The sequence below is a fragment of the Dipteris shenzhenensis genome, chromosome 14 (genome assembly GCF_047967505.1).
Source record: "Dipteris shenzhenensis isolate YYH24624 ecotype China chromosome 14, Dip_SZ_1.0, whole genome shotgun sequence".
NCBI lineage: Eukaryota > Viridiplantae > Streptophyta > Polypodiopsida > Gleicheniales > Dipteridaceae > Dipteris > Dipteris shenzhenensis.
Genome location: NC_141609.1, coordinates 34,760,212 through 34,787,926, shown reverse-complemented (window position 1 = coordinate 34,787,926; position 27,715 = coordinate 34,760,212). Strand labels below are relative to the sequence as shown.

Below are 27,715 nucleotides of genomic sequence, written 5' to 3'. Positions count from 1 at the left end.
TAGGAGTGCAGGCTTAAGCAGCAGGACACTGATGAAGTATAGATGCAGCAGGTTCATAGTTATAGTCATGGGTATCCCGTAACAGACAGGTAAGCAACGGTGGGCAACAACTAATGCAGGGCAGCACGAAAGAAGCAATCAGGAGGGACATGGGAAACCGCAGCAAGAAGGAAGCAGGGCCCAAGGGCATGGGAGAGCAAAAGAGTGCAGAAGGTGGCGACAGAGGGAGAAAAGTCAAGCAGGGAAGCTGAGCTCTCTTATTTTTGGCAGAGTTTAATGTCTAGAATCCATTTTTCCCAATTGTATTAGAAGTTTCCATGTCTAGAAGCAGCAATGTACTTCTCATACAGATTACTGTGTTTGATCTCAATAGTGATCTTTCAATTGGCACATGAAGATCTGTAATTGTCATGGTTGTTTCCCTTTCACAAACTTCAGATTTATTTGAATGCAAGAGATAAAACTTAAACGCTCTGACTTACAAGGTATTAACTTTGAATTTCCAGATTTAACCATGCTCCTTTATGCTTTTCAGTATCAAGCTGGAGAAGTTTGGCAGCCAAGTGTTTATCCTGGAATCTGTGAGAAGCTTATGTGGAAATCTCAGTCTCTTGTAAGCAAGCAGCTATACCTTATTTATTGTTATGCTTCAAACTGATAGCATACTTGATCTGGAATGCTTGATTAGGTCTGTAAATCTGAAGTGATCATCAAGTGCGACCAAGCTGAGCCAATATTGAACATGCATGGGTTGCTATTTTGCATTGTTTCAGGTGGGGTTTTTTGTAAATCACTACAGCAACAAATGGCGTGCATCTCTGCAGAGACTGTATAGTCTATACAGTCAGGGGAAACTTAAGGTATGGAGGTGCTTCAAATCCATTTCAATTTGATAATATGGGATCCATAGTGCATGATTTTGATGCTTTGATTTGACAAACTCTTAATTTATGTAGAAAAACGACAGCATCGATTAAGGTAAACCTTTTCTTAGGATGTGACGTCAGGGGTGCTAGGCTCTGAATAACCCTCTGGCCCAATTATATCGTGTCCTCTGATTTAGCATGAATACAGTCTTCTATTCTTAGATTGTGTGAACTTTTGTTGAGAGAGATCCATTCATTGCTTCTGCGAGGTAAATGGTCAAAAAAATGAGCTCCCTTATCTCGAAGCACCCTGTCGATTATGATAGTTAAGGGTGTTCTATTATGCACCTTTTATGAGATAGATAAATCATTATGAACAGGTTTCCTCTTCTGGACTCCGAAGAGTAACCTTTTCTTTAAAAGAGTAACTGGAACTTCACTCTGTTCCTGTAGGATGGGTAGCAAGTCCTTAATTCCTTGTATATGGAGTCACACAATTCTCACTTTTCTGAGGTTTTCAAAGATAATTTGTAACCTCCAAATCCAGAATCTTGATGCCCCTCAATCGACGGTGCTGGCCTGTTGTCAGTCTTGGTTCAGATGGTTGGAACCATAGCTCAGCATGCCTTCATAGGAAGACATGGATCCCTTCCATAAAACCTTGATGCATGAGGCCGATGATCCAGGTGCCATCAAACATTGATGCTGGCAGTTAGCTGCATGCCTTGCCTTGTTGGGATATTACCCTCAGATCCTGCAGGTCTAAAAGATGGAACAGGTGGCTGAGTGGCCATGCAGACGTGTAGGAGGGACTGCTAATGAATATGGGGATGCATATATGTGCTTACCTTGCCATGTAGCTACATTGGATGTTACACTCAGGTTGTGTAAATCTTAGGTCTGGATGAATGGCCATGCAATTTTTAGGAGTTGGATTGGTAGTGGGGACTTAAGACAATGAATATGTGGATGTGCATGGCAATGTAGCACACGGGCAATCTGGTTGTCTATTTCTTCAATGAGTTTTGAGCTATTGTTGATGATATTCGTGCTTCTTGTATGTGATCGGCAGTGCTTTTTCTGGGAATATGATCGTGTTTTCTCATTCGCATCTAATGGAAGTCTTCCCAATCATTATAGTCAGCAATAGAAGTTAATTGATTTGCACGTAAGAGATGATTTCTTGAGCTTCGTTATCTCCTTAGTATGCTTGCTATAGTTGAGCATACTAGTGATATAGTTGTGGACACTTAGGCAATTGATAGCGTGCATAATTTCCTCAATCTCTAGTGACCTTGCCATGCTAAGCAAGAGCAATTCTATCGCATGGCCCCTTGTGATCTAGCTGGTCTACTTGGATCTCAGAGAGTATCTTAATCTCAGTACTTTATATCAGGTTCTTTAGTTACATAACTCCAAGAAGCTTCTCCTTATCACCTAGAGACAATTATTTAGCGATAGAAAGAAAGAAGAAAGGTAGTTTATTAAAAAGTCTTCGAAAGACCTAAGGTTCTATGAGACTGAAAGAACCAGATACAACGAGCTGAATGGATAGAGCCTCTGCGGGCATCTGCACCCAAGAGAAGTATAGCATAAACATAAAACACTAGTACAAAGTGTCACTGGAGAGTATGGGAGCTGCGGTGTGGCGTCACTGTGATGATTCTCTGTATGTTGTCTGAGTAACCAAGTCTAAGAGAGGCTCCGTTGGTGTATGGTTGTGGTGGCATAAAACCCATGATATAATGTTGACATCGGTCAAGATCATGTTCCATTGTTGTTACGTCTATGACTGGACTAACTAGGGCCTAGGCTTAACCAAAGCCAAGGACGGTCGAGCCTGAGATCTATTATTAGATCTAAGGTTAGAGCATGGTCTAACCTGGGGTCAGGAATAACCTAGGGTTGTGACCAGAGCTAGCATGGATGAGGTCTACATCCTGTGGATTGAGTTAGTCTGCTAAAGAAGTGGCATGGCTCAGCTAAACTTGGCAAGCATGGCCACAAAGTAAACTTATTTTGGGTGCTAAATTGGATGCTCACTGCTAAAAATAGCCCGGGCCTGGCCTGTAAGTATAGACCAAGGGATCATTATTAGGGGTCTAAGGAGTGTGCTCCTTTGGACAAAGGCCTGCTGGCCTTGGAGCAGCAGCTAGAGGAAAGGACATGTGGTATGGGACGCATGTCTGGACTTCGAGCCTGGCTGGCTCTCTGCAGTGGTCTAGACCTTTGGCTCGGGGATGGCTCAATGTACTAAGCCTGCGGTCCGGGAGGTGAGCTGCTAGCTCCAAACCTGATGGCTTGTTTGTGGGTGTGTCGTGTGGTTCTATTGGACTTTGATTCGAAGTTAGTCGAAACCTATCACCCTTCTTGGCATTATGTAGAAAATCCTGGCCAAGGCAGTAAGCCTCAAATTCCAACCCCTCCTCCCTAACCTCATACATGATACTCGAACAAGATTTGTATAGCACAGAAGCATCTTTGATAATATCTTCTCATTTTGGCAAGCCGTTAAACAGAGATTATTAGACTTCGTCTTCCAATCAGAAAGGATGCAGAACTTTCTGTCTATGATTCCTAGGGACCTCTCTCAGCAATTTACAATGTTCTAGAGCATCTTTGGAGGTTTTTTCCTTGCAGCAGGTGCACTCATCAATTGGTACGAATTCATTAGATTTTGTATCATTGATGTAGACACCCAAAGATGGGAGGCTAAGCTTGATTTCAGATGGTGATGGACTATGGACTTAATTTACTAAATCACCTTTGGGGTAATTTTGGTTTAGGATCAATGAAAGGTAAAAGAGAGTGGTAGGTAGACCTTATATCCTAGGATAGGACATCCATGACGTTAATTTATGGATAGGGTTGGATATTTTTAGGGGGTCACATGATGTGGAAAACCCCCACATACATCCACCATGGATGAAGGGGATGTCTGCCACATGGCACCATTCTATTGGTCTGTCTCTTGTGGCCTTGCCACTTGTCACACGGACATTCACTCACCATCTCATTCACTCTAGGGCAGCCAATCAGATTCAAGTATTGCATCTAGTGCATGTGTTTGGTGCATTCTGATTGGATATACTATGTCAGTGTGCCACATAGCGTGGTGCTGAAGCTCTGGATTCTGTAAGAAGCCACTGAGGCGCTTCTCAGGAACCTCCTCCTGCCACACCTCCTCACCTTCATACCTCCTTGGTTGGTTTGCTGTATTTGGGGTTCATTTTGTGTTTGCAGTGAGTTGTTGCATTTTCAGTTGTATGCTTTTCATTCTAGCAAGCATTGGCATTTCTTTTTTTCAACCCCGGTAGAAAATTGGTTTTATATATCTTGAAAATAAAGATTTTACAATCAGTATGAAGAAATCCACGTCTGTGCATCTATTCCTACTTCGCTTTTTATTCTAGCAAGCGTTGGCATTTCTTTTTTTTTTCCCCCGACAGAAAAGAGGTTTTATATATATTGAAAAGAAAGATTTTACAATGAGTATGAAGCAATCCACGTCTGTGCATCTATTCCTACTTGTGTGTGGAGGGCACTGCAATCTAGTAGGCCTCACGTTCCTTTTTTTTTTGGTGATATCGGAGCCATCCTGCTAAGCCTGTGAATCCCACCTTGGGCAGTCTTCTAGGAGAAGAGAGCACACACTGTTGAGCATAGGTATTGAGGTTCTCTTATCAGCCTCAGTAAAAGAGATACTTTCCTGCAACAGACCAAGACAAACGTTCATATCCCAAGCCAACAAAATCGTCAAGTGGTTTATAATAGAGGATTGCTAGCTGATCTATGCACCAATGAATCTAGGTGAGAAATTGTCGAAAGATCAACATAGTGTCATCATTTGTGATTAGTAGACATAAGAGCATTATTATATATTATAATGCGAAGTTAATGGTGTAACATGCATTTGTATTTATGATGGACACTGACTGAATTGTTATGGCGGTGGATCATCTCAGTAGATAGGACTAGTCGAGCTGGAGCCATTGCTTCAGACGGCATCAAATTTAGACATGTAACACTTATTTTATTAATAAAGAGTGCACCCATGTGTCTAGGTCCTAGGGGCAATAGGAAGGGAAGGGTGCATTAAGGTGGATTAAATGGCAAATGCATGGGTCATAGGCTAGGGGTAGGTCTAAATGGAAAGACGGAACTTGAGTGATCTCAAGGGACATTAATGAAAGAGTATCACTCTTCATTGTGAATCTCACGTAGAGAATTGCCAATCTCTCTCCCACCTTGCTTATAGGTAAAAAAGAGAAACAAATACTCTCTCATGAGGTCGCTCTTCCCCCATTGGAGGGCCAATCGGCATTCAAATTCTGCATGCATCGCACACATTTGCATTCTTGAGAAATCTATTTCTTCACATTTGGAATTAGAGCAATGACAATCCACGACCGGGACGAGAAGAGGCAGAGAAAGAGCAAGCAAACAAGGCAGTGTATGGACAGGTAGAGCCATACACACAGGTAGGAAAGCGAGGAAAAAGGGCAGCATATGGACAGGCAGAGCTGTATAGTCAGCAGAGGTGGGTGGGAGGTAGCGTATGATGGGGCAGTGATCCGTATGGACGGGCAGCATACAGAAGGGAGTGCATGTGCAACGGCAAGGCAGCAGTGAGCAATGAACCAGGTCTGAATTTATTTTTTTTCAGGAAAATTACTTCATTAAGTATGAATGAAAACCGCGAGAGCAAGCTCAAATGTGGGAATACATCATGCTATGCATGAGGGAAAAAAAACAGCTCAAAAGGAGCTAATAAAAACCAAGGCGGAGGCTGAAAATGGTACCTCAAGCTTGAGGAAAACTCAGAGAAGAAAGGAGATCCTCTCCAAACTTTGAAAAAAGTAACTCTCTTGGCGGTGGCTGCTCCAGAGGATCCTTGCATGCTCGCCCAGATGGCCATCAGAGTGTGTACCTTTGTCGGTCCAAATATTGGCTATAGCCTAGGAAGGGTGAACCTTGGTACCCTCCATCGCCTTTGTACATTTGGCTCTCCAAATATACCAAGCTGCAATGCTAGCCAGAATCTCCCATGATGTGTGTACTGAGGCATGAGCAGCTTTGAAAGGAGTGAAAGGAACATTTTGGAGGGAACAAGACTCCACCAAGTATCGCCGTACCATGAGAGCTGGATTTGGATCATGTCCCTCGAAGAACACTTGAGGGCCAGTAAGAGATAACTGGGTCATATAGAAAGGTGCTTTATGAAAGATACTGAAAATCCTAGCAACACCTTTCCAGATCATCCTCGCCTGTCTGCACTCCCAAAGGCAATGTTGTACTGACTCAACTGCAATGTGGCAACGAGGACAGGTAGGGTCAATCTCGAACCTGGATCTCCACAGGTTCACTGCAATCCCTCCATGAATAGAAAGCCAAAAGAAAAGAGTGATCTTTCTATTTCTAAGGGATTTCTAGACAACGAGGCCTGAATTTGGAGGGTCTGTAACAAAGGACTTTCCCTGAAAAATTCTTCTCTTTGGATGGGGAACGGGGTGACTCTCCCCCCCTCCCCCCAAAAGTGTGAATATGTCCTTAAAACCCTTAATGCGTGAGGAAAAGAGCCCTTCCCCCCCTCCCCACCCCGTTCTTCCCAATGGGACGTCGGATTGGAACATGGTTTGAAGGGGGTGATCCACCCACCAAGCACCTCCTATAATGGTGCCTAGAACTCCAATCCACCTAGAAATCTGCCCAATCCACTCAAAACTAGCAGGCCAAATAGTATACCAGTTTACAACAAAAAGACAAGGAAGAAGAGCTCATTTCAGGCTGTTTTTCGACACAAACTAAGTGGGAGTTGGATAAGTACACGAACTCTATAACGCATGAATTTTGCTGTAAAGTAAACCTCTATTTTGAAATTACACCAAGTCATTTCCTCTCTTGAATTTCTAAAAGGAAAGAATGGAAGGGGAAGGGAGGTTTAATACTGAACTTGTCCTTTTCCCTCCACTACCAGAAAGGGATAGGGATAGAACACCATCACCTCCTCCTGAAGAGGATAGTTTAGATGAGAGTTGCACACATCTTGACCCACGAATAGAATTACCTTTGTCTCTCCTTCAAGAACCTCGTGATAGAGAGTTCTCCTTCAGAAATGAAAGGAGAAATGAGTCCATCCAAGAGCAAGTTACTGAGTTGAAAGTAAAAATCCCGTACACATGGATTATAATCCAAGTGCAGAGAAAGAAAGAAAGAAAGAAAGAAAGTTTAGTAAAGTCTTTGGAAGACCGATGGGTCTATGAGACTGTGAAAATCTTGATACAAACAAACTTTGAGGGCGGAGGTACAATGCAGAATGCAAAAAGCTAGTGCTAAGTACTACATAGTCATGTCAGAGTGATCAACTACACATCAATATCATCATCATCATCCACTTCATCCTCCTCCTCCTCCTCCTCCTCATCAGTTCATCTAGGTGGATGCGACAGCGCGAGCATGAAGTCGGCAATAGAGTGTTGTCGGCTACTCACGGGCGTCGTCTTGTGTCGTCTCTTGGTCATAGCTCTGCGCCTAACAAGTGCTACAGTGACCCCTGTCGGTCGAGCTCCGACTCTGAATAGAGAAGAGATATCCCCAAGTGTAATCTGTGCGTCAATCCTCTGTCTGAGCTCTCGTGTCGTTGGCTCTGGATTTCGATCATATCGGGGCCTAGAAATATGGGGATCCACCTGCTCTGGCTGGAAGAACTCTATGATCGAGCTTTGAGAAGAGTCTACCAAGAGGTAGTAGAAGCGTCCTCGGATCTCATAGAAAAGTGGGCACTTGAAAATGAAATGCTCCTCCAACTCAACCTCCTGTGTGTCACATAATGTGCATGTGTGCCTCTCCCGGGGTAGACCCTCTCTTAATGCTCAGTGTATGTGAAGAGATCCGAAACTGCTCAGTAGAGATCCTTAGTGAGTGGGGTAAGCGGATCTACGTATATCCTGGTGGGTCAATGAAACCCTCCTTTGTGATGTGTAAACAATGATGCCTGTAGAAGTCGAGCTTCACTGGAAGCTTGTGTGTAGCTGTATAAGATCCTCGCGAATGATCTGGTTGACCTCGTGTGACAAGAGAGGAGAGAACGACACGTCAATGCTATATTGGAAGGGAGGGAGTCTGTCCATGTGGAGCCCCAATCACTCAAACCATCTCTCTATGCGTGCATACCAGCGTCTCTGGTCACTTGCTGCTGATAGTGCCATAGAAGAGGACAATGCTAGCCATGGTAATTTGGTATGTCCAGAAGTGCAATCCCCATACCCCTTGACCTGGTATAGGTAGGTGAGAACCTGAAATGTTGCATCCAACTGTAGTGGGGATGACCCAAACTCAACTTGAATAATCTGGTTAGGGATGGACGAATTACCGCGGATCATCCACGATAGCATGAGAACCTGTAGCCACTCCGCACGAGCCCACTCTATATCTGATAAATCCAGCCCCAACGTACAACCCCGCTGGACGGACCAAGGAGTCAAACAGCAATCCCTTGGTCTGTGGATCCTGATATTGTGAGCGGAAGCACTGCCTCTCTAATCTGGTCAATGAAGTGTATCCCTTGCTCAGGTGGGCTTGCATCACAGGTCTCATGGTGAAGATAGGTCTAGAGAAGATAACACCAAGGTATGTATATGACGAAACAATCTCAACTGGTGACCAGTCGAACGTGAACTGCTTTTGGCACATAACGGCTTGAGATGTATTGAAGATCATGACCTTGGTTTTACCAAGGTTGACCTTCAAATCATGGGAGAGAGGAGTCTTCCATTGATAAGCTGGTTTCTCAGCTTAGCAATACGATTGAACAGTCCATTATGACAAAATCAAGGACTAACAGAGTGCTGAATTTGAGGAATGAAGATTTAAGTACCCCCTCGAAGAGAGCCAAATTCTAACCCCGAGAGAGAATAAAATTCCCAAAATGGAGCAAGATTTGTAGATAAAATCTTTAATTGGATTTGCCATTTTGAGCTATACTTTGCCCATCAAGATAAGACTGATCATGAAAAGCTTGCTCTTGCCACATTGCGTCTACAGAAGGATGCTTTGATGTGGTGGTCCTTATTACAAACAGGAAAAGAGCCTATTATTCAATGGTCCAAGTTTGTGGAGCAGTTGAAAGCCACTGTCATGCCTTCAATGCATGAAGAGAAATTGACCTTCCATTTGGTAAAGTTTAGGTAATTCGACAATGAGAGTAATGCTGACTTTACAGCCAGGTTTTTGAAACTCTCTTTAGAGTTACTTGAAAAGAGTGAGGATGATAGAAGAAAGAAGTATTTAGCAGCCGTAAGTCTGAAAGTGAAATGTCCAACCCAACCACCCTTAGAGACCCCACTAAATTGGCTGAAATAGCTACAAAATGTTAACAGCCAAACCCATCTTGGATGGATACCTCCTTCCATGTCTGACGATGAGACTGATTAAGGAGGGAAAATGCTTCGGATGTAAGAAACATAAGCCAGGGCATCTATGGCATAAATGTCCTATTCTATTAGCCAAAATTTCCAAGACTAATTTTGTGAATGGGAAAGGCAAGCATCCAAGCAAGTGGGTGAGGACTCTACCTCCTCGTCCCAGGAATCTGCGGTGACTATAGAACCAAGTGTAAATGCTATCCATTCAACCAACACTGGTGTATGGATTTGTGAATTGGATAGAGAGTAGGTATATTCATTGTAGAGTATGGATAGAGAATGAAGGATTTTCTCATCCATGTAGAGCTTCTTATAGAATGAATAGGGCTGAAATATAACAGTTAGAAAAAGAGATTGATAATCTATAGTGTCTATAGACTAAGCAGTTCTCCATCGCAAAATCATCCATGGCCATGGTTTGCCTACTTCAATAACATAGGTGAGGAAAGATTTTTACTGCTGACCAGTTTGTTGAGTACATGTTTCAGGTTATTGACTAGGTTACTGTAAAGAGATTTCAGCAGCATGGTATTTAGAAAAGGATTCTGAACATAATAGTTGAGATGACCAGTTAACTGGCACACAAAGAATGTTTTTCATAAGTGCATGAAGAGATATTGAAGAGGCAATGCAGTGGTGCTTCTACAGTTTGAATATTAAGCATCAAGAGGAATCAGAACTTGAAGATGAAAGTTAAGTTCTGATTCGAAAGAGACCGTGTACTATCAAGAGAAGACTATTTGCAGATTAGGAAGAGGCGACACAAATGCAGAAGTAAAAGAGAAAAGCGTACGCAAGAGAAAGAGACGAGAGGATCTGGAAGAGGGCTTCTGCCCATTCAAGCAGGATGGATTGTCATGACAAGAGAAATCATTAGTTTGTGATTAGTAGACATAAGAACATTTTTATATATTATATGCCAATTTAATGTTGTAACATGTATCTGCATTTATGATGGACACCGACTGAATTGTTATGGTGGTGGATCATCCGAGTAGATAGGACTAGTCGAACTAGAGCCACTGCTTGAGACGGCATCAAATTTGGACATGTAATACTTAGTTTATTAATAAAGATGTGCACCCACGTGTCTAGGTCCTAGGGGCAATAGGAAGTGAAGGGTGCATTAAGGTGCATTGAACGGTAGATCATAGGCTAGGGGTAGGGAAGATGGAACTCAAGTGATCTGAAGGGACATTAATGAAAGGGTATCACCCTTCATTTGAATCTCACATAGCATTCTCTAATCACCTTTTGCATTCATCCGCCATCTCTCTCCCACCTTGCATGTAGGTTTAAAAGAGAAACAAGTACTCTCACGAGGGCGCTCTTCCTCCATTGGAGGACCAATTGGCATTCAAATTCTAGCATGCATTGCACACATTTGCATTCTTGAGAAATTGTTTCTTCACACATAGTCCTAGAGTAGATGGCACCTTATATAGGCAACTTGTTGGTAGCTTGATATATTTGACCACGAATTGACCACAGACATAGCCAATCGAGTTAGTGTAGTATCCTAACATATGGTTGATCCGAAAGAAAGCCATTGGAAGGGAGCCATGAGAATACTCAGGCATGTCAAGGGACCCCTGACTCATGTGATTGAGTATAAACGAAGCAATTAATCTAAACTGTTAGTTTTTGTTGATAGTGTGTGATTGGGCATGACTCTATATTGGGCTTCCATGGAGGATAAATGTTGGGTGCAGGAAGCAATGGAATGGGAGTGGAGTGCGATGGAGCAAACAACAACCTGAAGCAAACATGAGTAATCACAAATGAATAATGAAGCAATGCACAAGAATGGCCTATGTAGGCCTCTAGGTCAACCAAAGTGTCGACCAGAGAGTCAACCAAAGTGTTGACCATGTCCTCACTAGCCTATAGGGGCATACCAGAGCCTAAGTGCCAACAATTGGGTGCGGGAAGGAATGGAATGGGAGTGGAGTGCAATGGAGCAAACAATAAGTTGAAGCAACAAAATTTTTTTATCTTTAGACCAACAAAAATTCTAAATTTGTATGATTGGACTTATTCTAGTCTTACAAAGGTATATATAACAAGTTGAAGCAAACATGAGTACTTGCAAATGGATAATGAAGCAATGCACAAGAATGGCCTATGTAGGCCTCCAGGTCAACCAAAGGGTTGACGAAAGAGTCAATCAAAAGTGTTGACGAAAGAGTCAATCAAAAGTGTTGACGAAAGAGTCAATCAAAAGTGTTGACCGTGTCCTACCAAGCCTATTGGGGTATACCAAGGCCTAATTGCCAACAAACCCCCTCCATGGGATGGCTAAAGTATATACAAGTAGAGAAAGTATATACACTACAGATCATGGTTGCACATGTTCATCCAAAAAAGGGATATAACAGCCTATGATTCTGTAGAAAATCAAGGAGATTGGAAGGATGCATCATGCTTAATTGGAGGAGAAAGACCAGTCACAACAAAATGCCCAATCATCATGAGCAATGTGGGCTGCCTCCGTAGAATGCTCTGGAGCAGCAGCAGAGTTCTTCTTGTCGGAATGATAAGAAGAGCATGAGGTGCCAAATGAAGGTTTGGGCTTGCTGTAATTTCCCCCCTTTTTCTTTGCTCCTATGGTTGGTAGCAAAGACAAAGGGGGGGAAGTTACAGCAAGCCCATACCTTTGATGTGCACGAGTAGAAGCAGCTTGGTTTTGACGACTCTGCTCCTCCTGTAGGAGTAGGGAAACAAGATGATCAAAGGTATGGTGATCGGGGTTACCCATGGCCACTAGCCTCAATGTCGTAGCAAAGCCTTGATATGAGTCTGGGAGCCCATCAAGTGTCGTTGACACTACCTGTGAATTTGACACCATCCCATCAACATTGATGAGCTGTTCTCGAAAGTCCTTGATTTTGATTGAGTTAGGCATCCATGCTGTCCCCTTCATTCATCTTAACACCATCAAGTTGCCTGTGCAAACAAGCAACTTTGGGCTCATTGTGAATATGATAAAGATTGTCCAAAGTATCCCATGCATCCTTGGCTGTCTTGCAAGACCGAATGTGAGGTATAATGACCCGCTTGCAATTCATAGCAACCATGGCATGGGCTTGTGCATCTTTCTAATCCCAACATATCTGATCGGGCATGAGGGGCACTGCAACAGGTTGTGTAGATGAGCCGGAAGTGGCTGTACCAGCAATAGCACCACCTGAATTGGCTGCGGTGGCAGCAGATGCAACCAACCTTCAGGATCCCCAAAGGGCAGTGAATAGATAAGAACCAGCAAATACTCAATTTACAGCCACTTAGAACTTTCCACAGCAAACCAAATCAACTTGGAACACAACACCTGAGAGCTAGATCGACCCCGTCTTGCACCGGACATTAGATTGGCCCTAAAGCTAACGCCCCTTCCGGTATTTCTTTATCTTTTATTTAGAAGGCATGCAAATACAAGAATCGCACCGCAGTGCATCAGTCCACAAATAGCCAACTGAATAATCTGATCACAGGCACTTCTGTCCTACTTTGCAATCACAGAATCCCCACTAGGGGAGTCCTGGCAGGAGAGAAATCATCCCTATCTATCTTGGTAGCTCTGAATACCCGTCAAGGGAGTCCTAGCAGGACAGAAACCAGAAAAACAACCACACTTGGATGCTCTTGGCAAACAGAAAGGCCAACTGCGCAAAGCAAAAGGATTTGAAGGTTCTGAGCTAGTAGGAAAGTCCACGGAAAGCAATCAACTGATAGGAAAGCTCGTGAAATATTGGGAAAAACAGCCAGCAGGGAAAAACGAAATCCCCTCGCAAGATCTCTTGCACCCTGGCAGATGAAAATCAGCAAAAGCAACCCTGGAAGACCTGCTGGAAGAGAATCGTCAAGTCTGGAAGCAAATCGAGTTGCCTGGAAGCTCCAAACTTCTTGGAAAATTGCAATTTTGATAGGCACGTGGCCTGGAAAGCTTCTAGAAGAAGTGTGAATCAGATTTGGGCCTGTGGGAAGGCATGAACAGTAGGCATGCAGCAAAAACGAACTGATTTGGATGCTCATTTCGTTTTTGTGCTTCTGGCAGCCCTGGCAGCCCACCAACAACCCACAGACTGCCCTGGTAGTCAAAAATCAGCAAGGCGATGTGATAGATTAGCCTTGGAGCTCTTTCCCAGCCTGTGACTTGCTCTCTTTGTTCTTCTGTGGTCCTGCAAACAGCCATGAAGCAGATTTCGACTTTTTTGCTTGCTTTCCAAGCCAGCTAGCCAAACGTGGCTCTTGGAGCTATTTTTAGTGAAAGGGATTTTTACCCCTCTCTAACCTTCAGATCTTTTGCCTTGGCCCATGGAATTAATTGCACTTAAGTATCTTTTACAAATTTAACCAGTTTGAGGCAAGATCAGTCACTATAAATTCCTAAAAATTTAGAAATTCACGTCCCCATGAGAGCAGATGTCGGTACTGTAGAGATAGGTCTCGTCTCCAATCCAAATACAATACTCCAAAAATTCATGGGAACCAACAAGTGGTGTGCTAAGTACAACCACATGGGATAGTTGGTCTCATCAAGCTTATCTTCGGCAGCAAGCATTCCAAATGACTCATGGTTGCCATTGCAATGAAGATTCCCAACTGTGCAGCAAAGGTCAAAGCCTTGAGGCTACCACTGCAATGAGCAGGCTGTCCAAAAAAATGACACACAATCTGCAAGTGTCTACCCAAAAACAACAGCAAAAGCTTGGCAAGTGTCAATGCCAAATAGACTTGCTCTGAGCAAAGATGCACACAATATCCCAAAAAGACGGACTGCGGGAAGGGCAAATGTCTATCCACTGTAAGTGATCCTGCAAGTAGCTGATGACGCAAAATGACCGCAATGGCTGCAAATGTCAAAGCACCTGAAGCACAAAGCTGCCCTGCAAATTTCAAAGCCTCAAGGCTACAATGCAATGAGCTGGCTGCTCAAGATTAGGCTGGAAGTCTGCAAATGTCAACTCAGCTATGCTCTGCAAATGTAAATGCCACACGGGCTGCTCAAACACAGAGAAAGAAATACAAAGGGCCGTCCCCAAAGAATGTCCTGCAAAGAGAGACTGTAAATCTGCAAATGTCTGTCAAAGAAAAAGATCCCCTGAATCTGTTTGAAAATGGTGGTGAAAAGTCTCTGTAATGCAACACGAGAGCCAATTGGCGTGCACAGGGGTAAAAACCCCAAATTTTAAAAGGTAGAATACCCAAATTAAAGGGCAAATGCGAGAAAATCCCAAATCAGGCTGTACCGTGTGAAGATCACTGCAAATTTCAGCAAATTTGGCAAAAGCCCAAAATTTGGAAAGGACAAAATTGCCAAAAAGGGAAGCAAATGTGAAAATGCCCAAATTTCACTGCAAAAATGCAAATGTGACCCAATGTCCTACAATTTCCGGCCAATGTCACTGAGAAACCCCCAATGTCAGATTAAAGGAATCAAATGTCACTGCCATCTAGGCCAATGTGACAAAATAGCCTGCAAATATGAAAAAATCCTGCAATCTCACTCAAACTAAGTGAAAAAGTGCCTACAAATGTGCGAAAAGCCTTGTCCTTTGCTAAATGGAAACCCAATGTGAAAGGGCCCCTTTTTCTAAAGGGAAAATTGCAACAAAAAAGGGCAGATAGAGGAAAGCCCCAAAAATTGCTGCAAATTGGCAATCTAACATCAAAGCACTCAAAAGCCCCAATTTTGGAGATGAATTGAGGCAACAAAGGGAAAATATTGCAGAAGCGGCAAAATGTGACCAAAGGAGCAAAAGTCACTACAAAATCTACAAATGTGACACAAAAGCCCCAAATTCCAACTGTTCTTGGCAATATAACTGCAAACCTGCAAATCTGATTCGATGTAACCAATGTCAACCACGAGCCTCAAATGTGGGACAAATGCAGTGGTTTTGCAATTCTCTTTATAATTTACAGTTAGAACGATCAATTACAAGCCAAATTTGCAGATTGTATGCCACTTTTGACGCTTGTACAGTAGATTTGACGCAAGTTGTATGATTGCACGACCAAGTTGGCACAAGGATTGTATGGGAGGATGTACAGTGCTGGTCCACGCAGGGGAGTGTACGGTGTATTGCAATTTTCAGTAGGATTTTCCGTACGTACAGACATACGATTGCACGGACAGATGATGCTCTGGTTGGCAGGAGGCCTGATACTTGTACAGACGATTTGGAGCAGAACTGGACAATGATGATGATGACCTGCAAAAACTTGACGCAACTGTGCGGCAGGTGTTGGCATAGGCGTACACAAGTTCAATTGTACAACAAAGGTACACACCTTGCTGGTGGAGCCTGCACGTTGGGTAGCAAAGGCAATGGGCAATGAGCAACACCTGCAAAGGGGGGAGCTGAGGCATGACAAGGGGATAGGCTTTGATACCACTGTTGGGTGCGGGAAGCAATGGAATGGGAGAACTCCATCTTAGTTGCAACTGTAAGAGAAATATGAGTCTCACCAGCAATAACCACAACAAATGCCGTATTGATTACAGCTCAAAGTCAACAATACAGCAGAGTTTTGTGGTGAAGAGAGGTGCAGATGAGCAGCAATGTTGGCAATGTGTTGCTGCAGGGGATGAAGTGTTTGTATAGAGAAAGACGCCAGTCTGCTTCTGATGACTATCCAGCTCTGGATCTAGCTCAAGAATAACACACTGTTCGTCCAGCCTGTAGCAGCAGCACGAGCAGGAAACTCCAAACCCAACAGAGGAGACGATATGCCGTTAGACCATAGAGTGTTTTATGCTCAGTGCCTGGATTTTGTCAAATATATGATCTCCATTGTGAAGAACCATGAAAGATGGGATAGGTAGCACAATACAGCAGTAATCAGCAAGTCCTCACAGCAACATAAGAAAATGGTGCTAAAAGATGATCCAAAGCGACGGTCTGGTAATGGCAGCAGCAACTAGCAGTGCAGGTAACAAAGAGAAATAGCGGCGATTTTGGACAGCTCTTGTACTGAGCAGCAGGGGCTCTTCCACAATTGATGATTTTAAAAAAAGAATGGCGGTGACTCCAGGAAGAAATGTTGGGCCAGATCTGGTAAGAATGTTAGTGCAGCGAGAGGGGAGCCTGGAGCTTTGATACCATGATAGAAATCATGGTGTGAGAGGTGATGAGAGAATACTCAAGGGGGATGAAGGTGAATCATGGCAATACACAAACAATACACAAAATGTCATTTTTATCACATCCCTTTTTATCCTAATCACACCCTAGCTGACTCACCAATCTCTTGGACACACTTACACACTCTCATCTCAAACCACTCTCAAAAACACACATGAAGCTCCGAATACCCAACACGCAAGTTGACTCATTCCTAGACCTGTTCTGTTCTAATGGAGACCTGTTCTGTTCTAATGGAGATCACAGAGTTTGACTATCTTGCATTTGTGGCGAAGGGTTAAAATACTTCAGCAATTTTCAGAACATGATCTCTTCTTGAGTAAGATTGAGATTAGTGGTTAAAGTAGCACTCAGACACTTGTCTTATTCCAGATTTCCTGAGACCTAGAGACGATTTTTTGTTTTGATTCCTATAGTTGAGAAAGTCTATTCCTTCCATTTTAACGGTGATCATCACCACAATGCTTTGGCTTTGTTAAAATATTGCGGAAACAAGGCATTCATATTTGTAGCCTGCTATTTGTTCTATATGAGAGAAAATGTCATAAACACGGCAAAATTTTGAACAAGTCTAATGTGTAAGCATATTTAAGTGAATTAGAACAGCGACAAGATTTTTTCTACTTGCAATGTCACAAAGCTCCATTGTTTCTTGGTTGTTCCCCTCCTCAGGTGGCAGTAGATCCGACTCCTTTCTTGGGTCTGGAAGCAGTTCCAGATGCAGTGGAGTATCTATATACAGGTCGCAGCATTGGCAAGGTTAGTTGTCTCACATTCTGGCATATTCTAAGACCTATTTACAGTATCCTTTTTGCTATTAAAGATCAAAATTGGCTGCTTCTGACCATTGGGTTAGTTTTTCCAGGTGGTGGTGCAAATTCAACCTGAAAATTCATCTCTGCAACACTCACGTTTGTAGGATCTGCATCGGCCCACATGTTCTCCCTCTATATGAATGGATGCATGATTATGTTAAAGGTTCTGGGTCCAGCACATAAAAAGGAAGCACTAGACAGAGCTGCAAGGCCTCTCATTCAAGATGTTTTTCATCGTCAAGTCCTTGTGTTACCAAAGAAAGCTCGCAATGAAAACTGCCCAGAACAATTGCTAGAAGTGATGCATATGACCATAACATCACTTTTTAATAAGGTCTGCAACAATGCACATTTTTTACATGTTAAGAGGAGCAGACCCTATGGAAGTTGTGCAAAAGGGGGGGATTCTAGTATCAGGATTTTTCTGCTGGAAGTTCAAAGGTTTGGTCAAGTTGCATGTGCAAACTGTGGTACACCTTGCTTACACGTACTAAGCATTGCAGAAAAACCTGCCTTGGTAAATGTTCTAAGAGTGTCACACACTGCCTGTGGAAAAGACACCTGAATTTCAAATATTCACTGCTTTCATGTATAGGCCATTGTAAGTTGGCACTTGGTAAGTTGGTCAGATCCAAACCCTCCTACTGAAATCACACACACACACACACTTTTTTTTTTGGGGGTGAAATCTTTGATTGATTATATTATATGAGTAGCAACCTCAAAATAAGGTGCTACAATTACATCAACTGAAAATTTCAGTATATGCCAGAAAGACCTCATGATCTATGCAGCGGGTCTGCAAGCAATCAAAGAAAGATTGCTGTAGAGAACGCCTAAAAAAGCCAAACAGAGAGAAAGTAGGATCACCAAAGACTTTACAATTCCTATATGTCCATAAAGTCCATAGTGCCCAGTAGCGAACCCAAACGAAGAAAAGATGAAACTCCGGTTTAGATGGATGAAACCCAAATAGCTAGAAGAACTTCCCAAACGGAATAGATGGGAATCTCGCTCGCAGGCGCTGTCGAAGCAGATAAAAAAACTCACGAGAGCATGGACAATGCTAAAACAAGTGAGGCACAGTCTCCGAAAAAGCAGAACATATGTGGCATAGTGCAGGAGCAATGCGTCGATGAGCTAATAGTTGTCCAAATGGAAACACTTCCAAAAGAACTCGCCAAAAGAAAACCTATTGCCGAAGCGGTACTTTATAGGCCCAAAGTTGCTGTAATCTTTTTCTCCACCACTTGGCTGGGCGATGTATTCACCAAACAGAATCACCTCTTTCTGAAACCCAAGGTTGAGGCAAATGGATTTTATACAATGCAGGTACAATAATCTGAGATAGCCTCAAAGGACGAGAAGGGGACCCTGGAGAAGTCAAAGTCCAATCTTCCAGCCGGTCCTGGAGTTCCAAAGGAGGAATCGGAACAAAAGGTGAAAGCATAGAAGTAATTTGTCGCCACAAAGGACGATAATGAGAGCCCAATCCATATGTAGTGGCTGCTAGAGAAAAGGGGAGCATAGTACTAGCATCATCTATAACATCAGCAACCGAGGTGATGCCTTTAAACGAGATAAAGTAGGAACGTCGAGGTTCCTGTAAAGCCAAGGGAGGCTGAAAGACTTTTGACCAGTGAATGCTTTCAGCTCTCAAAGAATTTCCAAGCAGAGATTACCATCCATTTCATTCCAGATGAGAAAGAACATGCTTCCAGTCAAGAAGCAAGCGGGAGACAAAAGGGCATCCAGGCAAAGTGCCATCAGTGCAGCCAAAAAAGAAATCCCATTGATCGAGTTGCCAATGATCAAACGCAGAAATACTGATATGAGTGACTAGAGTCCTAATCATAGAGCCCAAGGCTGATCACCTTGTAGAAATTGCAGCAACATTTTTCCCCTCTGGGTAAGAAAATGCACATGAATATTCGTGATGTTCAATCCACCATGCATCTTGGGAGAACAAATGTGATGCATCAAAAGCATCCTGAGACTTTTTCTGCCATGTTTGGATCGCTAGAAGATTTCCATAAAGATAGATATGAAAGATGTAAGATTTGCCTTAGTGAACATGATCAATGGCAAGTAAAATTGAATATATGCCACAAGGATGGACTGCACTATTCGAAGATGAACATGCAAAGGCCAGGTTGCTAGTTTCCAATACTCAAGCTTTTTTCGAAGCTTAGCTAAAACCCAATTAGTTTGTTGTCGGCGAGTGAGTTCCTACCCCAAAGGCTAGCCAAGATGACGAACAAACTAAGTGGGTGGAATGATATCCCCGGGCCATAATAGACTATGCCAGTCTTTGGAATGCAAAGGGAGCAGCTTAGACTGCTGAAAATTAACATGAAGACCAGCTGCCAAACCATAAACAGAGGGCCTGCATCAAGGCACCAAGATCATGGGGCGTATTCTTCGAGATAAAGAATCATGAGCATAAGCTTGAGCAACCATGCTGCGATTAGCATCCAATTCCAAGCCATGAAGTGATCTTGTAGCTACAAGATGATCAATATATTGCAGCATAGGATGAGCAGCAATGGCATACAATAAAGCACTGAGAGGGCATCCCTGGCGTTTCGAACACGGAAGAGTCCACTCATCAGAGATATCCCAAGAAAGAATGCAAGCCGCATTGCTATCTCTGCGCGCGCGCACACACACACGCGCGCGCACAGAGAGAGAGAGAGAGAGAGAGAGAGAGAGAGAGAGAGAGAGAGAGAGAGAGAGAGAGAGAGAGAGAGTTTATGAATGTCTTTAGAGGCCAAAGGGTCTATATGAGACTGAAAAAAACAAGATACAGTAAAAGCTAATAGATGGGAACCAATGGGTGGGTCCACTAAAACGGTCATCCACACCCAAGGGTGGTGTGATGTCTCAGATGAGAAAATAAACACTGTGCTGTCGCTTGCAAGGGAGTACCAAATACAAAAGTCCTTGGCGTTCCAATAAGCTAGCCATCCAAGTGATGGGACATGTGTATGTTGCCTGTGGGACCCATTCTACCAGTCAGTTGAGGATAGATGAGACGATCCAGCTAGTAGTGGCTCTAGTGGCTCTAGATCTGATCAATCTGTCGGTCGGGGGCCCTCCCTTCTCCTTTGTAATCTCTAGGAGGTATCTTGTCGTCTAATAAGTGTTGCCATTACTCCAAAGGTCTGTCTCCCGAAGGCACATAGTAAGGAAGAGATGTTTGTGGTCCTCAAGTGAAGATCCACCCAAGCGAATCTATCATATACTACTCTATGGGTCATGTTGCGTCCCTCGTTGCTTGTGGCTCAAGTCTTCAGGTAAGAAGTTTGTGATCGTTAAGCTCTCCTCTGTTCTCTTTCTTCACTTTTCAGTAGTTGACCTTTCTCACTCTGCACTTGTCATAGATGGAATGAGTTTGAAGAAAAAAGCTTTATCTAGAAAGGACATGCCATGTCTACTCCCATGTTATTTGTTCTTGGTCTTGGAATTCAACTTTGGAGTCAATTCAGTCTCCTCTTGATGCATATTCACCTTTCAATCTCGCTCTCTAATGTTAATCTTCTTTATTAAAAACTCTAGTCCTCTCAATCCCAATCTCTCATGTGATGGTTCTTTTCTTGGAATTGAAAAGGTTGGGATATATACAAAGGAGAGAAAGAGGGGTGGAAAGAAAGCTATGACATGGCTTTCTTTTTTTTTCTTCTTTTCTGGTGCTCTGGACAGAGGTGGACAAGCACCCTTTAGTGCAAGATTATCACAACTTCCTTTTTGTGTTTATACATGTCATCTACAATCTTAAAACATAGTTTGTCTATTGCTAAGACAATCCTTAGCTCTTTCGGCCCGTCATACATCATCCAATCTAAGTCATTGCTACCCCATTAAGACGCCAAAATGGTAGAATAATCCCATCCAAAACTTGCTCCATTGTAGCCATGCAATGATTCTTATAGTTGTTGGTTGGCTTTGAGCACTCAACAACTATTACTAGATGCTTTGTCTTCCAAAGGGGCCCTCTATGGTCTTGATAGCGACAGTAACAAAGCCCACTTCTGCTCCACACAAGTGTTAACATATCACCCAACAACCGAAGCCAAACCAAAGAGGAGGCAAGAATTCAAGGAAGAGAGACCTCTGGTGGATGGTGGTGGAGGAGACAGTGTAGAAGTAGACACTATCAAAAGATAAACATGACAAGCAAGGACCAAAATCTCTATTTTTGTCAAGGAGTTGACGACGAGTGTAGATCTTACTCTTAAGCTTTGATATCGTTGCATTCGAGAGTTCTGTTTAAAGAAGACGTGGTCCCTAAATCTTATTCCACCTAGCCACAGGTTCTGTAGCTAGCTCTCCTTCCTTACATGAGGTCTCCATCTCGTGACCTCTTTCCAAGTTGAGTTTTTTCCTTTCGGAACCATCCCCCATGCCCAATACTTGCCACTTGTCTTTGTACCTTGGTGCCATGTGTCCCATAGGCGGCCCTTTCATAAACGTCCTCTCATGGGCTCCTTTCCACTTCTTCCTGAATGCCTAAGACTAAGAATAACCCTAGACCGTAGCTCTCTAAGCCCCACTAATACAAGCATTGGCGAGGCCTCATGGTTCCCACCTTACCATAACCGACATCATGATTGTAGTTGATGTAACAAGACACACATAGGCCCACCCTCGCACAAACCACCTTCGTATTATTTTGATCACTCCGTAGACCACATCTATGGTAGTTATCTCACTTCTATGCCAAATCCCTCCTCCTCACTAGTCCTCTTCTCGTAGCAGCCCAACAGGGCTTCCCTACACAGTCAAGAATTCTACACCACTCATCCATTATAGTGCATCTAAAAGGCACGTTTTACAAAGTTGGCCTCTAGGTGAATCATAACAAATGAGAAGCTTGGAGGAATTATTTTGCACGAAAATTCATCATGCATGCGTTTGCATCCTCATGAATCCTTAGCTCTTAAAACAATAAAAAAAATTAAAGATCATATTTGAATGCGTTAGTTAAAGTCCCATATTTGTTCGACTCTGATGGAGTGCAATCTTTCAGTCGGATTATTAGGATCTTCCCCCCGCCATACCCTTGGATTACAGTTGTGGTAAGAGCTGAAGCCTTTCCCACATTTCTTTCAGCACTTTCTTGGCATCATGCATTCTGATTAAATGAAATTTCGTGTCCTGCCTCATAAATGCACCTTGAAATAGTATTAAATACTCCTATCTTAATATGGAATACATGAGAAGTTTTGACTCAATTGAAGGTGGCTCTCTTCAGTAGGAACCTCTCCTACTCCCCATTCTATCCTACTCTTGGTTGGGCTAAATGCCACGGACCAACCATGGGATACTATTTCTTAGAAGATGTGAGAGACTGTTGTCTTCTAGATCAAAGACAAAATCTACACCATTTGGTCATCATGTTATTTCTTAGGAGATAACTATGTCAAAGACAAAATCTACACCACTTTGTGCATCACAGAAAGGGGGGTCCCTATAGATTGTCATTAAAAAGAAATATTATTTCTTATAGATAAGATACACTTCTCTCTTCTACATCAAAGACAAAATCTACAACATTTGGTCACCATGTGCATTGCAAGAAGGCGGTGTCCCTATAGGTTGATTTATTTAAAATAATGAGTGAGGAAACTAGAGAAGCTATCTTCCTATGCTACAACATTAGCATCACCACTAGCTAACAGTAGGTAGAATGCAACCATGATTCTTCTCTAACAATAGATTATACTTCCCAAGAAGGAGAAAAGTGTGCTGAAGCACAACTTTTAAGAACTAGATGAGAGTGAAAGTAGTTGGATTAATCCAGCTCCAAACTCAGTTTTAGATGATGAGTTGGAAGAGATGCATAAAAAGCTTAAGGGAGAGATTTATAAAAGCTCAAAGGAGAAGGAGAGAGCTCCTTAGATGCACAGGTGCATACGGAAGCAAATGAACAAGCTACAAGGCATCTAATCTCAAAATAGCTCAGTATTGGAGGGCTACTAGAGACAACTGGAATGTAGTAGAAGGTTCTTGGGAAAGGACCTACAAAAAAATAGGCAAATAATTACTAGGCATCAAGTGGGTAGATTTATAATTTAAGATTGGTCAGAAGGAAATTAGGGAATTCTTATGTTCAAGATAAGAGCTGAAAGAACACAGATTCTGAAATAGTCCACTAACAAGTTAAAAGGAGTATAGTTGTGGATTGTAGAAGAACTCACAAGAACTCTAAGTAAAGAACAAAACCTTAGATCTTGCAAAGGTGAATATGGCCAGAAAAGAAGGCCAACGAGTTGTTATCAAGATGGTAAGACATTGATCAAGGACGTCAAAGCTAAACCAATACACCCTCAGTCTATAACTTATGTATGATCTCTCTTTGTCTTCTTTTGCCCTTAGTCTTTTGGTTAATCAGCTATAGTAGTTGAACCAATTGTAATTGGAACTTTAGGTTGTTATCTTATGTTCAAGACATAATACAAAACCTTTTTTAAATCCCAATAATAATAATAATATGGAATACATTCAATAACCTAGTTAGGAATATTGTTGCAAGCTCCCACTTTGCAATTTTGCCTTTAAATATTGTTAGTAACAAAAACTAATGTGAGACACCAAATCAATTTTTAAAACCAAAACTTAGGATTGGGTCTGTAGTGTGGAAGGGCTTCATTTGGATGGGCATAGATGTCCTTGTATAGGAAGGCATGTTGAGAACTTAGGCCATGTTCACTATTTTGCTCCCATACTTCATCTCAAAGTTTAAGGTAGGGAGTCTCTTCTCATTGTCATTCTTTATATTTTCCAAGACCATAGACTATAAGCTACTTTGATACTGCTCAATTTCCGTTTCCATCTTTGTCATTCCTTGAGAAAATAAAAACAAGATAAATAGGTCAGATCTATAATATTTGATTCTTGAGTACTATAATAAAAGCAATCAAAGTCTTGGGAACCATTGTAAAACAATTAAAGGATTAGCATATGAGAACATGATTTTCCCTTATAAAAGTATTGCAAAAATCCCAATGTAATAACTACAAAGTAATAAATATGCTTTGAAATCTCTCGTTTTCTAGTCTAGTTGTAATTATTTTAGGACAAAAGGAAAACAACAAAACATGACCTGAATTTATTGTTCCAATCATTCATGCTACAATGAGACAATTAAAATAATTATATATAGCTAAAGCAAAAAGTTCCCTTTGGAAGTAGGTCCATATATTTTTAAATTGTCATACATTTAACCAAAAATTTATAGGAAGTTTTGATGTTAGGATTGGCACCTCTAATGATGGTGACAAGAAACATGACCTTGGGATTGACTTGAACTTATCCTCTCATCATGGGAGAGATCTTATAATGAAAGAGGCTCTCGATTATCCATAGAATAACAATGATAGACTAGCTACAATACTAAATAAGTAGACTTATGATGAGGTAACAAAACTCGATTATATTAGAGAGCTTACTCTTTCTAGAAACTTAGGAACCAAGGTACCTTATTTGCCTAGGACCATGCATAAGAAAAAATAGGCCACATTGGATGAAGGAGGGTACCTACCAAAAAAGAAAAGTTATTCAATCATATTATGAAGGCCAATAGGAGGGCTCTTTGATGCCCCTTGTCACAAGAAAGCCAGTCCTTATAGCTTTGGAGGGCTATAGTGGAACTCCATAAGGACATCTTATTAGTAGAGTGCTTACGGAGAGACTAATAGTAAGAAGGAAATGCAAGATAGACTTTGCATAATCCCTGCCTCAAAGGATGAGAGACAAGAAAAGCCCTTGCAAAACTCCATATTGCACGTGTACGAGCTCAAGAGGTGTTTATATAACCATTACACCACATATGTATCCATATTTTTGGTAACTCCATGAGAAAAAAACCCTTCTATTAAATGTGTATGCTACCTTACATATTGCTTAGTGACCTCATTGAGCTTGCAAGAAGTCTTGCCAAAGTAATAAGTAGAGGGTAAGGGAGCCTCCATGCCAATGGAAACCGGCACAAGGAGAGACAAATGCAACAAAAAGAAGTGCATTCCCCCACAATGCTAATAAAGAGGGAGGAGGAGGTAATAAAAAGAATAGTGCTTCAAGTAATATATTTGTAGTTTATCTTGATAAGGATTCACATGAGGATTTAATGGGTTGGCTAAGGTCTCATTCCTATATGGCCCAAGGCCCCTTATAGCCTACATGGAGTCATGGGTTAGAAAGCCTTGGATTGAGAGAAGTCTACTACCCAATTTAGAAACAAGGTTTAGCTTCTGAAGAAAAGTCTATGATGTCTTTCTCTTTAAGAAGTCTTAAATGGATCACAAAGTCCATATTCAAGGAGTGTGGGTAGTTAAAAACCAACCTCTAGAGAATTGGTTTCTTTATTTCTCCCCTAATAGCCCTTGTCCTACAATGGCCCCAATTTTGATGGATCTCTTAGGCCTCCCCCTTTCCATGTTGATTAGGTAGCATTGCTTTGCTATGATTTGGAATTCCCTTGGGGTTGGAAGAGAAAGCTTCTTAAACCCTAAAGACAATTTTTAAATTTGTGTGGAGTAGATTTCATAGAGTAATTTCTAGCAGAATATGCATAATGTCCAAAAAATGGTTATTCTAGGAGGAAGAACCTTTGTTTTACAAGTAGTTATCAAATTATTACTTTTTATATGGATATAAAGGCCATATAGTTAAGTATTGTCTTGTCAAGAAGAATAAGCCCAAAAAGCTCTAACCAAACGTCCAAAAAAGAAAATGTAAGACAAAAACTATCCCCACAAAAATGAGGATTTGATGTCAAATAATGATGAGGAGGTATTTGCTGTCCTTGATTCTTAAAAAAAAATTAGAATGCTATTCATTCAATAGAAGGACAAAAGACCATCGAAGCTACCTCGCAAAAGTATTGCAAACTATAGAAGTATAGGAGGATTTAAGGAAACTAACAGATGGGACAATCCCCAAAAGCAAAGGGCATGTTGAAAATATCAGATGGATGGAGGTCCAAATTTCATGCAAAGATAGACCAGTCAACTCCATCACTTTACAAATAAAAAAGGGATGTAGCTCATAATGTCAAGACAAACTAGAGAAGCCAGATGCCAATACCAAAATTGGCAATATGGAAAAGGAATCACCTAAGGACGAAATGCTCATTGAAGCACAAGCTCTTAAGGTAGCTCTATGCTATATAGTTGAAGGGTAAACTCATTTCTATTGTCTAAAAAGGAATAATTTTGAGTGTGGTTATTCAAAAGTTCCTATTAAAAGCCCTAGACCAAAGACAAAAAAGAAGAATAAGAATGGTAAGTATACCATTTTCTTTCAATACTTATTACAATGTTTATAAACTCATAAATTCTAACACATCTCTTGAAGTATTTATGTGTGGTAGTATAACATATTTTTATCAACCTTCCTTGCAATGCAAGATGCAAGAGTCAATTGGGATATGTTAACAAATAACCATTTTATGGTTTGTAAGAGAATGTGGTGGTACTCTTCCTATCATCAAGATGGAAGATAGGTAATTGCCATTAGGGCGTTCAATTCTTTCTTGTATCATTACATTGTCCCAATTCTTGTTCACTCAACAAGGATCTTTGAACATCCATTCCTTTCAAGGGGAGAAATGTATAATTTCATATTACTTTAATATGGAATAAATTGAAAAGGATGGATGGCTTATGAAGGGTGTCTTCATGAAGGGACGAGAACTATAGGCTTGGGATGATTTAAATGAGGACCTCTCAATTATAGAGATATGAAATGTGGGTGAATTCACTTAGACTAATAGACAAGTAGGGGAATTCAAAGGAAGGAAAGATTGGACAAGTATATTCTTCCAAATACCTAGGTAGACATTTAAATCTACCATTCCCTTCTTCTTGCTAACCACAAACTTGTGTATTTGCAACTTTAGATGTGGAACTAGACTATAGTCCTTGTCCAGAGTTAGACCCAATGAATAGAGCTCTTGATCCCTCAATTACAACAACAGACTCAAAACACTTAAGTGTGCAATCTAAAAAGCACTTTTGGTGGCTAAGCACATACTTGGATTGAAAGTGGTTTTTTTATAAGTATAATGTATTTATTAATGTATGAATCTTCAATTGTATTTTGAATGGTAGGTTAAGACAGAGGACCACCAAACTCTTAATTGGGTATTCCAACACACAGAAATACCTGCAATTATTAAAGATGAAGCTCAAGGAGGGTATCTGCATGTTGGCGGCAAAGGTGATTTCCAGGTTGATTGTCATATGGCAGGCGACCTCAAGACCCTCAAGTGTATGCTCAACATAAGCAAAGGAGGTAATTCAAAATCTCCATGCCTTTAGTGCAAGGAGCCAACATGTGTCATGGATCCCAAATGGTGGAGGAAGGCACCTAATAGAGATAAGGTTGATCCAAATTTCAAAGCCGTTCTTGATATCTCTATGTGTAATGTACATATGCACATTACACGCTTTATGTTGAAT

General features: G+C 41.7%; 1 protein-coding gene across 1 annotated transcript in view; it reads left to right on the top strand.

Moving 5' to 3' along the window:
* The window catches only part of NQR (ARP protein (REF)), a 127,154-nt gene extending 109,270 nt beyond the window's left edge, over positions 1–17,884 (top strand). Inside the window, exons 16-19 of the mRNA XM_087385010.1 lie at positions 536–613; positions 774–860; positions 17,110–17,196; positions 17,303–17,884. Of these exons, the coding sequence (XP_087241136.1) occupies positions 536–613; positions 774–860; positions 17,110–17,196; positions 17,303–17,356 (306 nt within the window). The 3' untranslated portion in view covers positions 17,357–17,884. The remainder of the gene's footprint in view (positions 1–535; positions 614–773; positions 861–17,109; positions 17,197–17,302) is intronic.
* The last annotated feature ends 9,831 nt before the right edge of the window (positions 17,885–27,715 follow it).